The 12,519-nt window shown below is 52.7% G+C and overlaps 1 protein-coding gene across 2 annotated transcripts; it reads left to right on the top strand.

Annotated features, from left to right (window-relative positions):
- Nucleotides 1-2,749: 2,749 nt before the first annotated feature.
- On the top strand, nt 2,750-12,519 carry Agtrap (angiotensin II receptor associated protein). Of its 2 annotated transcripts, XM_052717951.1 has the most exons (5): nt 2,750-2,899; nt 7,304-7,338; nt 9,023-9,128; nt 9,764-9,959; nt 11,112-12,519. In XM_052717951.1, the coding sequence occupies exons 1-5, from the start codon at nt 2,873-2,875 to the stop codon at nt 11,228-11,230; spliced, it is 483 nt and encodes a 160-aa protein (XP_052573911.1). In that variant the 5' UTR covers nt 2,750-2,872; the 3' UTR covers nt 11,231-12,519. The 2 variants fall into 2 exon arrangements, with proteins under 2 accessions (XP_052573911.1, XP_052573912.1); XM_052717952.1 differs by lacking the exons at nt 2,750-2,899; nt 7,304-7,338 and adding an exon at nt 9,530-9,615 and having other exon boundaries at nt 9,028-9,128.

Here is a 12,519-nt window from a genome sequence, read left to right as displayed (position 1 = left end):
TACCAACTGAACAAAATCACCAGTGTGTGTGTGTGTGTGTGTGTGTGTGTGTGTGTGTGTGTGTGTGTGTGTGTGGTGTTGAAATTCATGGCTCCATGCATACTAGGCAAATGTATTACCACTGAGCTACAACCTAACCCTCAAAAATAGGCTACAGAGGGCTGGAGAGATGCTTCAGCAATTAAGAGTGCTTATTGCTCTTGCAGAGGACCTGGGTTTAGTTCCCAGCACCCACATAGCAGCTAACAGCCATCTGCAACTCCAGTTCCAGGGGATCAATGCCTCTTCTGCCTTCTGCAGGCTCCCACATACACATGTGCACATATATTCACTTAGGTACACACACACACACACACACACACACACACACACACACACACAGTTAAATAAATATTAAAAAAAAAAAAAAAAACAGGCTAAAGGGCCAGGGAAATGGCTATGTGGTCAAACTCACTTGCCACACAAGCAACTTTAATCCCAGGATCCCTACAGAAAAAGGGAGTTGGAGAATGGAGAATCACCATAATCTAGCCTGGTGTATTCAGAAAGAACAAGAGACACCCTACCTCAAAAGCAAGGTAGGAATGTGAGGATCTACTCAAGGAAGCAAGTCCTCAGACCTCTACATAGGGGCCGTGACGTGCATGCCTACATATAAACATACAAACTAAATAAACATAATTAAAAATCCAACATTACAGGATGTATGGAAATATCACAATGAACCTTGTTAGTGTGTATAATTTTTATATCAGTTAAACAAACATATAATAATCCATAATTAGACAGATGTAAAAGCACATGCCTGCAATACCTGCCCCTAGGAGGCTAGAACAGGGCACCCTCAAGTTCAGGGCCAGCCTGGGCTACATTGAAATACTCTGCCTAGGAACAAAAACAGAATACCTGTCTATTACAAAGGCAGACTTGAAGCTGGCTTTCCTCCTGGGCTGAGGGCTATGGTTTTTTTTTTAATTATTTATTCTTATTTTGTACATTGGTGTTTTGCCTACATGTATGTTTGTGTGAGGGTGTCAGATCTTGGAGTTACAGACAGTTGTGAGCTGCCATGTGGGTGCTGGGGATTGAACCCCAGGCCTCTGGAAGAGCAGTCAGTGCTCCTAACCACTGAGCCACCTCTCCAGCCCCCGAGGGCTGTGTTTTCAAACTGGGCTTTAAACTAGGCCTGGGCACCCCCCTGAATCTCCCCTCATCGACTTAGAAAAAAAAATCCTTCCTTCCTATCTGAGGATCTGTGGTCTGGATGCTGCCATGTGTCCACTCAGGCAGTCCTATAGATTTCCCATGTGGCTTCTGTCCTTCTGGAGAGCAGAACAAGTTGCAGCTGAGCCCTGAGAGGATTCTCACTCAAGAGCCCAGGCAGGGCAGCTGCTTCTTCTTCCAGTCGGCTCAGCACAGCTGGAAGCTCAGCAGGGCAGAGTTTCTGCTAACTGTCCAGATGGAAGGTTCTCAAACTGATGGTATGCCAGTAAGCAGACTCCAGGTGGCTGGCTTCTTGCACACTGATGGTACAAAAGCTTGTGTGCGTCGGCCATGTAGAAAACGCCAGCACAGACGGCTCAGGTCACATAGGCTCTGATGACATCATCCTCTGTCCACGTTGGGGATGGAGGTGTAGTAAACAGACACTATGACACTGAGCCCTGATGCCCTCGTTTTTAGACAAGATCTCACTCTGTTGCCCAGGTTGGCTTTGACTGCCTGGGCTCGAGGAATCCTCCTGCCTCTGCTTCCCTAGTGGCTGAGACTATTCAGCCACCAGCTTGAAAGCCCTTTTCTTGACTTCAGTCTCCTATTCTCCTTTACTTACCCAGGCTTCAAAACCCTGGATGGAAAGAATGAACAACCCCCCGAGTTGTCCTCTCAGCTCCACACTCACGGTGTGGCATGTATGTACCCACCCACCCCACAAAATGAACAAGTAAATGAGAAATAAACATGGTATTACTTTATAAAGCAGGCTTTGATCTCATGGTGTTCTTGCCTCAGCCTCCCAAGTACTGTTATTTACAGGCCTGACCTACCACACCTGCTTTCACCTTTTTCTTTTCTTTTTTTAAAATGTATTTTATGAAATTCTCTGGAACTCCAATAAGCTTGAAGGAGAAATTTAACACAGTAAGAACTGGGCTTTGAATTTTTTCAAATTTATTTCTTTTATCTTATGTGTATGAATGTTTTGCCTACATCTATGTATGTGCACTGTGTGTGTCTGGTGCCTGAGGAGGACAGAAGAGAGATGCTGGATCATATGTACATGGTTGTGAGCTACCATGTGGGTGCTGGGAACGGAACCCAGGTCTTCTGGAAGAGCAACAGGTGCTCTTAACCACGGAATCATCTCTCCAGGCCTCATTGTTTTCTTTACGGACATGAATTCACTCACTGACTGTCACAAGGATGATGAGGTAAGTACTGTACTAACCCTTGTACAAGGGAAGGAAGGGAGGAGAGAGATGTCCCGGGGCAGACACCGGCTGTTATCACACCAGCAGTTTCTGCCTAGCTGCCCCAGACTCTCCTGACTACAGGTGGTCCTCAGCACGTTTCCACTAGGCAGGCCATTGCCCCCAGGCTGCAGAAATCCCGTTTTCTGCTAGCAGAGCAGCTGCTGCTTGAGGCCTAGGCGGTGGCTGGAGCCTGAGCCTTGAAGCAAGAGCCAGCAGCCTGACGCTGTCTCCTAGCAACTGGCTGCAGTCACGTGGCCGCGCGAGTTGGCCTCACGTGGCTCACGGAGGAGCCACGGTTGGAGCTGGCGCAACGTGACGGGCGGGGCGTGGAAGTTTGTTCCCGAGTTCGGAGCCCAGGAGTCCCCGCGGCCGTCGCGCAGGTGCCCTCCGCCAGGGTCGGGATGGAGCTGCCCGCCGTGAACTTGAAGGTGGCCGCGCGGCCGGGGCGGGCGGGGGTTCTGGAGCCTGGGGAACGGAGTTGGAGCAAAAGGGAAAGCGCAGATCCCAAGGGAGGAGGCAGCAGACGCCGGGAGGGACACCTGGAGACGGAGACAGACAGGGCCACCCCTCCCGGACGTACCCAGGCTGGCACGGGTCCCGTGCCGCCCGCGCCTGCGCTCCTCATGTCCCCCAGCAGCAGGACAGAGACACCTCTCCTCCTGAGAGGTCAGACCCCCTCCAGTGCAGTCCCGCTGGGCCCCTCTGTGTGTTGGCACAGGTTAGGAGAAATCCAGGGTCCCCAAACAATTGTTTCTTCCAAGTTTCCGCATGCAGCGCCCTTATTTCATAATTAAGAAGCAGGAACTGCAGAAGTTTCTTAAAAGCAAAAAACCCCAAAGCCTATGCCGGGCCCCAGGCAGCGGGGCTGCCTACGGTGTCTTCATTTCCTGAGTTCTTACTCAGTCCTTCTGGTTTGCAACAGAGCTTCGGTCAGAGGGGTGTGGACTTGGAACTAAACCGGCCATCTTGGGCCTTGGTTCAGGTTCCTTAGACTCCCAGGTGTCAAAGCGTTTAGCACCCTTTGGTGGCGTAGACCAAAGGGACCGAAGAGACAGGTGGTAGCAGCAGCAGCGATATAACGCCACGGTTGGGTAATTACACACGGGTTAAGCTGTGACTTGCTCGGTTTCCCATTCCTAAGCTTCTGGCCAGCAGCTGGAGGGAGGCATAATTGGAGCAAAGGAATAGGCTTGGGCAGACCCCTTAGCTGGGGAGAGGTTTACAGCCTGCTGCAAGGGCTTGTTGCTTTAGGTACTAACTGTTGGAGGCAGCCTGGAGGTCAAGCTGTGCCTTACTCTGCTTGAGCCTGCCCTCAATTTAGAGGACAGCGTGAGAGCATTAGAGTAGCCCACACCAGATCGGGGGTTCATCCCAGTACCACACAGAAACAAATAATAATTATAAAATGTAGGAACAGGTGAGAAAAAGAGCTGGAGTTTATGGACTATTCATTTTATGTTTCATTTGAGTTAGGGTCTCATGTAGTACACGATAGCCTTGAACTTCCTTTGTAGCTGAGGATGCTCTGTGCCTATGAGGCTCTAAAAGTTGACCTAGACCATCAAAACAAAAGTTAGTCTAAGTAATCCGATACTAGGAAATGTCAAGCCCCGGAGCTGGGTCTTTGGGGGTTCAAATCCTGACTGTACCACTTATTTCTTGGGGGGACCCTGGCAATTTACTTGCATGATCAGAAATCAAACTTCTGATCCTCCTGCGTCTGCTTCTCCAGTACTAGAACTGCAGGCCTGTTATGCAGTACTGGGGATGAAACCCAGGGTTTCTTGCCTGCTAAGGACACACTCTGCCCACGGAGCTGTGTCTCCTGGCCTGTGTTGCTTACTGATCTCTGTCCTCCACTGACAAAGCTGAAGCTGTACTCTGTTGTTCTTGTTTTGAGTCACTCACTCTGTAAATCAGGCTGTCTCTGAACTCACAGAGATCCGCTTGCTCTTGCCTCCTGAGTGCTGGGGTTAAAGGCCTGCACTGCACCTGGCCAGAGAAGCTGTATTCTCTTAGATGCAAACCACTTTAGATCACGCAAGTACATTGCCAGGGTCCCCCAAGAAATAAGTGGTACAGTCAGGATCTGAACCCCCAAAGACCCAGCTCCGGGGCTTGACATTTCCTGGTATCGGATTACTTGAGACTAACTTTCGTTTTGATGGTCTAGGTCAACTTTTAGAGCCTCATAGGCACAGAGCATCCATCACAAGTGTGAACCAGATGGGCTTTTGAGCCCAGGGTGTAGAGACTGGGCTCTCCCTTGATATGATTGACAAGTCCTGTGTCTCCAAGGATCTTAGCCAGGGCCAATCAGAAGCAAGTGAGCGCTAAAGGTTGTGAAGTAACACTTAGGAAGGACATCGGTCACTTTTGGGTTTCACATCGATGACAGGGTTTTTATTGTGTGTCTCAGTGTTGGGGACATACTGAATTATTCATAATCTGAAATTCAGAATGAGCCTGGGTGTTTGGTCGTTTTGTCTGCAAGATCTGTACCCTATGGAGGGCAGCTGGGACATGATGGCTGCCCCTTTCAGCTCCACCCTCTGTCCTTTAAAGACATGGCTGGTGTGCCCAGCTCAGCCGGAGTGGGCTGGGGGGGGGCAGGTGAAAAGACGCAGTTGCCCCAGGCTCTGTGAAAGAAGTCTGTCCCTAGCTGGGCCCTACCCATGCTCCTCTTGAAACAAGCAGGGCCTGAGCTGAGCAGCTCAGTCAGACTAGATTTGTGAAGTCTTGGGAGGAGGCAGACCTGGCCCAGGCTGGGAGAGCAGTGGGCACGCTGACAGTAGACGTGGACAGTGGTGATGAGGCCTGCTGTGTTGAGCGCTACATCTCTCCTCCCCTGTCCTCCAGAGCCAAGGAGTCACGTATGATTATCCCTGAGGTGCTGAAGAGCAGGGGGCAGTTGTATGAGGTCCGGAGACTTACCCAAGTTCATACGTGGAGCTAGGATCCTTTCTGTGGCCCATCACACAGAGAGGGCCAGTGTTCCCCATCCAGCACCCAGTGACCCCTGCTGCCCCGGCCTGTTGGCCTTGTCTGGGAAGGACAGGCAGCCTGCTGTGGCTGAGCTCTGTTTTAAGAATCCTCCAGATCAAGCTGGGCTCCCTTCGTGCTGTGGCCTGGCCCTTCTCAGTTTCTCTTTGAGAAGCCTCTGGTCTCCTATTTCCCTGAGTAAGAGCCAGCAGGGACAGTTCTGTGTTCACAGTGGCCACTGGCCCCTCTCCTGTGTACTTCCTGGAGAAGTTGGGCCACTTGGTCCTGTTTCTCCCTACAGCTTTCTTTGAAGTCATATCTCAGAGGCCTGATTATATTCCCATTACAAAGATGGATAAACTGAGGCAGGAGAGGCTTAGTTCCCCCCCCCCTTTTATTTTAAAACTATGTGTAACAGCCCTGGCTATCCTGGAACTCGATTTATAGACCGGGCTGGCCTTGAACTCAAAGAGATCTGCCTTCCTCTTCCTCCAGAGTGCTGGATTAAAGGTGTGTGCTGTCATGCCCAGCCTGAGGCTTAGTCTCTTGATAGGTTGCCTTCCCCGTGGGTGTCCTGCACTATCACTCACTGCCATGTTCCCTGGAGACATGGTCTCTCATCTAGAGTGAGGCTGACCGCCAACAAGCCCCTGTGAGCATCCTGTCTCTTGCTGAACTTGGAGCTCACTGATTTGGCTAGACTAGCTGGTCAGTGAGCCCAGGGCTCCTCCTTCAGAGAACCTTCCTGGAGTCAGGTGGGACAGTGCCTGGGCCTTTTCCTGCCTGTCCGCCCTGGTCCAGTGCACTCCCGTTGCCCTCAGACTAACTCTGCCATCTGCACCAGCAAAGCTTCTGGCCTCCAGGAAGCCTTGGTCTGGGCCACGCCTTCCTCCCACTCAGAGGGCTGGTCCTGGCTCCCTGCCTCGGCCTGACCGATTCCTTGCTTACCCTTAGCACTCAGGCCAGAAGCCTGCATCCCACTCTAGCTGACAGTGCCCTGGTTTCATGCATCTGCCCCTCCTATCATAGCCCTCTAGGCAGTGCCAGAGGCCAATCCAGGACCAGGACTGTGATTTCAAGGATGCCAAACACAGTGAAAGGGTGCTCTAGAATTCCAGGCAGGCCAGAAGGATTTTGTCCTTAACATGGCATCATACTGTGATGTCTCCTGCAGAGAAGTCTCAAGCTCTCCTCAGTCATCAAACTTGAAATCTGAGCTGCCAGCCACTGCTTTAGACTACCATCTCCCACCTCCCCCCTTACTGGTTTTTTTTTTTTTTTTTTTGGTGCGTGTGTTTTGAAACAGGCGTAGGTTAGTCTTGAACTCATTATGTAACTGAGGATGATCTTGAACTTCTGATTCTCCTGCCTCCACCTCCTAAGTGTGAGATTACAGGCGTGCACACCTGTGCCTGACGTAGGCAGTTTATTCAATGTGGGAATTGAACTCAGGACTTCAAGCATGCTGGGCAAGCACTCTGCCAACTAAGCCCTAGCCCTGCCTCCTTACACCTCCCTTCCAGCTCCCGTGGTGTGGCTGCCTTCACCCCTTATTAGAGGTCCCTCCCATTTTCCCATTCAGACTTGTGATTCCAGAGCTCATGCCCCAGGCTCCCCAGAGGAACCCCTAGTTTTGGAAACAGGAAGAGGGAGAGGTGCCTGTTCCTAGCCAGGCTCCTCTTTCTCCTTTACCACAGACCCTTCCTGTTGCTGGAATTTCTTTAAGACATTCGTGTGAGACCCTTGTAGATGCCAGGCAGGGCTCTCCTGCGTGTTCTGTTGTCATAAGCTTTGTGCTGCCTGTGACATTGTATTCGCAGACTTACCCAATCCCTATCCTTGTACCATAGGTTATTCTCCTGGTTCACTGGCTGCTGACAACCTGGTGAGTGACCCTGGGTGTCTGGCTGCATCCAAATGTCTCCTGGCTGTGTTGTGTCAGCTGGGGTCTGTGTCCACAGTTCCCCAGGGTCAATGTGTATGTGTTCCTGGATCCTGTCAGCCTGGTCAGGTCCCATTCTGCAGTGTTTCAGCCAGTCACAGTTACCAGTCTGTTTGCCCAGGGCTGAGTCTGCCTTCTGTCTGTACCATGGATCAGGACTGGCCCCTGCAGCAGCACTTACCAACCAAACCCTACATGGGGCTGCAGGGCGCAGCTTAACCTTCACTGGCACTTCCTTCGTGTGTGTGTGTGTGTGTGTGTGTGTGTGTGTGTGTGTGTGTGTGTGTGTGTGTGTGTGTCTAGCATCCAGGAAGAGTTCGCTGCCAAAAACAAGTCAGGAAACCGCATGTGTTTTGCAGGCTTTAAAGTGCGGTGCACATGCCAACAGCTGTGAGTGATGTACACAGTGAAGCGGGGTCACTTTCCCTGAGGTCCCACATTGGTGACTAGGCAGAGCTCACACCTGCTAAGATAGGAAGACTGGAAAATATCAGGCCTCATCACGCAATGCCAATCCCAGTGTTCCAATCCCAGCCCTGCTGCTGAGTGTCAGGACCCAAGGAAACCCAGAACAAGTTTCACTCAGTACCTGTGGTGCCTCCCAGCTCTCCAAACATCAATCAGCACCTGTGGCAACTCCCAGCACTTCTCGCCTCACTCCTACCCTAAACCACTCCAGTCCAGGGTCTGGGCTTCCCTTTCCTTCCCCAGCTTCTGGTTCCTTTATACCTCAGCCATTTTTGCTGTATCCTCTCTCGGTTCCTCTCCTGAACCTCTCTCTGTTTCCCCTCTCTCCTCTTTTCTCTCTCTTTCCCTTCCTCTCTTGCTCTCCCCCACACCTCTCCTCATGGCCTGGTTCAGCTTGCTGGCCATGTTCAGTCTGGACTCTTTCAGAGGCCTCTGGCTCTTTTCTCCCTCGTATCTCCACTAAAACCTTCTCCTCAACCATATCTGTGAGCAGCCAGGTCTTCATTTTCATTCACTGAGCAGCTGCGTGACCTGGTTAGTCACCTATTAGGTCTGTGCCTCCGAATCTGTAAAACGAGGCTCCTGAGCACAGCTCCCTCCAAGAGCAGCTGTGAACACCAATGGATTCAGAGTGTGTAGGGCAGTGCAAGGTCCCAGGAAGCGACCTGTGTTAGCTGTGATAAGCCAGCTCTAAGTGATGCCAGTTGACCCTGATACCCCAAAAACTATAGCAGGGAGGGCACTGGTCAGGTCAGCATGGGATCTCAGGCAACACTGAGCTCCAAGATGACAGGAAAGGGCTGTACGTTCAGGAAGACAAAGCTGCAGGGGACAGCCAGGAGGTAAGGGTGGGGCTCGTGGGAACCCCATAGGCAGGTCAGAAAACTGTTGGGAAGGTTGGCCTGGAGGAGTCACATGATCTGACCCGCACACTGCTTGCTGTTTCAGGATGGCCTGTAAAGGGGTTGGAGTGACAGTGAGACCTGTACAGAAAAGCTGTGGGTCCCAGACTGGCAGGAGAGGATGGATGAGGCCAGATTCAGGAAGCCAGATGACCTGCTCTCAGAGGAGACTAACCCTGGAGCAGGAGGAAGGAACTGGGGGAGGGGCGGGCAGCTCAGGGTGGTGACCACCTGATTGACAGTGTCTCTCAATGCAGGGGCTGCATAGTGTTCTCAGGCTCCTATGCCTGGAGCAACTTCACTGTCCTGGCCCTGGGCGTGTGGGCTGTGGCCCAGCGGGACTCCATTGATGCCATAGGCATGGTGAGTGGGGAGTGGGGGTAGGAGAGAGGGCAGGGAACTGGTTTCATCCGTGTGCCCCTCATCGGTCCCAGACTTCTCCTCCTCATATCCCACCTTTTTCTGTTCTAAAGCATTGTATGTAAGCCCCCCGGGATGGAGAGCTCCCCACCAAATAGGGTGGAGGTTACAGAACCCCAAGACTGGCTATCCTCCCAGGCAATCTGACCTGCTTCAGGGTTGTCTTTTGGGGGGAAAGGATGTGACTGGGAGGCCTGGACAAGAGGGAGCCAGCCCCCTTACCTTAAGAAGTCAGAGTTGACACTGGCCTGAGGTAGGAGGTGCCCAGCTTTTCACATCAAGGCCATGGCTCCTTTGGAGGACTGCAAAGGGGGCTTTTCTTTGTTTCCTTGTATTGTACACAGATGGTATGGACTCCAAGGGACTGTCCCTCTCAAATTCTGGATCCAGGTGTTGGACTCCATCGTGGCCTCAGTGGCGGGAAATGGGGGTAGGGAATTCTGGGGCAACAGGCTGGAGCCAGATTCCTGTGTCCTGCTCCTAGGCCATGCAGGTGTACCCAGGCTGGTGTGTGTGAGGGAAGCTTGGAGTCTGGGTGCGTGTCAGTGCCCATGATCTCATGGTGGTGTTTCTTGCAGTTTCTTGGTGGCTTGGTGGCCACCATCTTCCTGGACATTATCTACATCAGCATCTTCTACTCAAGTTTTGCCACTGTGGACACTGGCCGCTTCAGTGCCGGCATGGCTATCTTCAGCCTGCTGCTCAAGCCCTTCTCCTGCTGCTTCATTTACCACATGCACCGTGAGCGAGGGGGTGAACTCCCACTCCGCCCCGGTAAGTCCCGCTCTGCTCTGCCTCTCCCTGGTCCTGTGGGCAAGCGCCCAGTCATTGCCGCCGAAGCCTGGGCCCCAGCTGCCGGTCTGGTGTGGGCTGTCCTGCTGTCAGACGTCCCGCAGCCCCGACCACACGTGAAGCCGTGGAGGTGGTCAGCTCCCAGAGGCAGCGGGCGGCCTCTGGTTTGGGCCTACAGGTGGCTGCAGGGACAGCTCCTTCTGTTTCTGCCTAGCCCCGGCTCTGGAGCTGTGCTCTCCTGACATGTGGGATGGACCCCTTGTGGGCAGACACAGTGCTAGGCAGGCAGCCATGATGCCGCGCCTGGGCAAACAGGTTTAGTGTTGGGCCAGTCCTCCCACCTCTGGCATAGCCCACACTGTCCTCTCTGGTGGTGGACCAAGCCATTTCCTGCCCTCCCTGACCTTGTTCTCCTGGGGGAGCTGGGCATGGGGATCCCATGGGAGAGCACTGAGCCAGGGAGAGCGTGGCCTGTGGCTGCCCACTCTGGCTTACCTAAGCACCATCTAGACCTGCCCAGGTATGGAGGGAACAGATGAGAAGATGAAGGCCCACTGCCCTTGGGACTTGTTCATGGTCCCAGGACAAATGTGCAGAGGGAGGAAAGTGAGAGACGTGGGGTGCCTTCCATCTTGTCCTGCCCCCTCAGCCCTAACCTTCAGGGTATAGCAACTGTGCCAAGCTCTGGGGCTTCTAGAAGACAGAGATATGTATGGGTTCTTGTGCCTGGCAGAGAGCAGGAGAGAAGTCTGTGGGCCCAGGGGAGCCACCTCCCATCAGGTTCCTGAGCATGTGCTGCTGGGGACTGAGGTGGTACAGCAGCCAGTGGCCACAGACCACAGGACCTGCTACTTAGGTTTGACTCCAGTGTCACCTGCTTCAAGTCACATACTGTCAAATCAGTTCGTCTCTCTCTGACCCTCAGACTCCTCATCTGCAGATCTGTGCCTCATACAGACACGAGGATTGGGTGGATACAGCCTGCTAAAGGCTTGGTGTCTAGGCTTTCGCTGCTGCCTGTTGTCCTTGGAATCAGGATGCCGAGCACTAGCCGTGGCAGAGGGTGGATCCGTCTGTGCGCCGCCAAAGGCCCCGTGGTCTCATTTCCCTATCCTCATGTTCCCTGTCCTCTAGATTTCTTTGGACCGTCTCATGAGCATAGTGCCTACCAGACAATTGACACACCAGACTCACCTGCAGCCCCCTTTGCAAGCCCGGAGGACAAGGGTCAAGCTGCCCCCCGGGGGTACTGAAGCTGCCTCTGGGTCTTCCCGGTGCCCAGCAGGATGCCTGTTACCTCCTTTCTGGACCTACAGTGGAGTGTCCTCCATTCCCTACCATAGAGGTAGCCTGAGTCAAGTGCCTTGGGGGTCAAGATCCTCTGGCTTCCCAGCTGAGAAGAGCCAAGTCCTAACTCTCCAGGGAGCACCTCCCTTCAAGGCATCTGCTAACCCCTGGCTAGAACTGTGATTGCTTTCTTTACCTCCTACTTCGTAACTATGCCATGCCCCTGCTGAGCAGTGCAGAGTGCTGCGGGGCCAGGCCTTATGGGGGGCCAGTTGACGGTGGCCTCTCGGGCCCTAAGATGGTCCAGCCCTTCCTAGAAGCTCTGGGAGCTTCTGGTCCTGCTCAGCCTGTCCTGCATAGGAGCAAAATCCCTGTGCTAGTCACTGCCTCATGGCTAGGTGCCCGGGACCCAGGCCTGGAGGCAGTAGGTCTGCAGAACCCCCTCTCAGAGCCCTGGCATTAAAATTCAGGAGTTCTGTGGCTGGGCTGTGTTTGAGCCGTGTTTCGTCTCCCAGCTGGGACCTGCCTTGCAGCCCGTGCTTTAATCTCGAAGGTGGCCCAGTGAGATGGTTCATGGGGAAGGGCCTTGCCACCAAAATCTGAGTTTGATCTCTGGGACCCGACTCCTGAAAGTTGTCCTCTGACCTCTGCATTTGTACCGCATCACATACCCCTCCACAAATAAATGTAATCAAACCCTAAAGGTACCTGAGACCTCTGTGTCAGACACAACTGTTTCGTTTTGTTTTGTTTTTTGAAACAGAGTTTCTCTGTGTAACTCTGGCTGTCTTTGAACTTGCTCTGTAGACCAGGCTGGCCTCGAATTCACAAAGATCCCCCTGCCTCTGCCTCCCCAGTGCTGGGATTGAAGGTGTACGCCACCACTGCCTGGCTAGGCAACTGTTTCTTGATTTCACTGTGCCTCAGTTACCTGATCTGAAAAGTGGGAATAAGGTGGGCTGTGGAGCTGGCTCAGTGGGTAAGGATGCATACTGTCAAGTCTGCTGACCTGGGTTTGGTTCCACATGGTGTAAGAAGAGAAAGCTACTGAAAGCTATCTTCTCATCTCCACATAAACGTCATGGCACCTGGGCATGTGCATGTACACACACACACACACACACACACACACACACACACACACACACTAAAAATGTAAATTAAAGTGAGTATAAGAATTATGTGCAACTCGGGAGCTGGTGATGGTTGTGAATAGTGTAACCTTGATGTTCAATAAATGTTACAGCCTATTGTA

Source organism: Peromyscus californicus, unplaced genomic scaffold (genome assembly GCF_007827085.1).
Source record: "Peromyscus californicus insignis strain IS unplaced genomic scaffold, ASM782708v3 Scaffold_5__1_contigs__length_169319896, whole genome shotgun sequence".
NCBI lineage: Eukaryota > Metazoa > Chordata > Mammalia > Rodentia > Cricetidae > Peromyscus > Peromyscus californicus.
The sequence above is the reverse complement of the archived record's forward strand: the minus strand, read 5'-3'. Positions and strand labels throughout refer to the sequence as shown.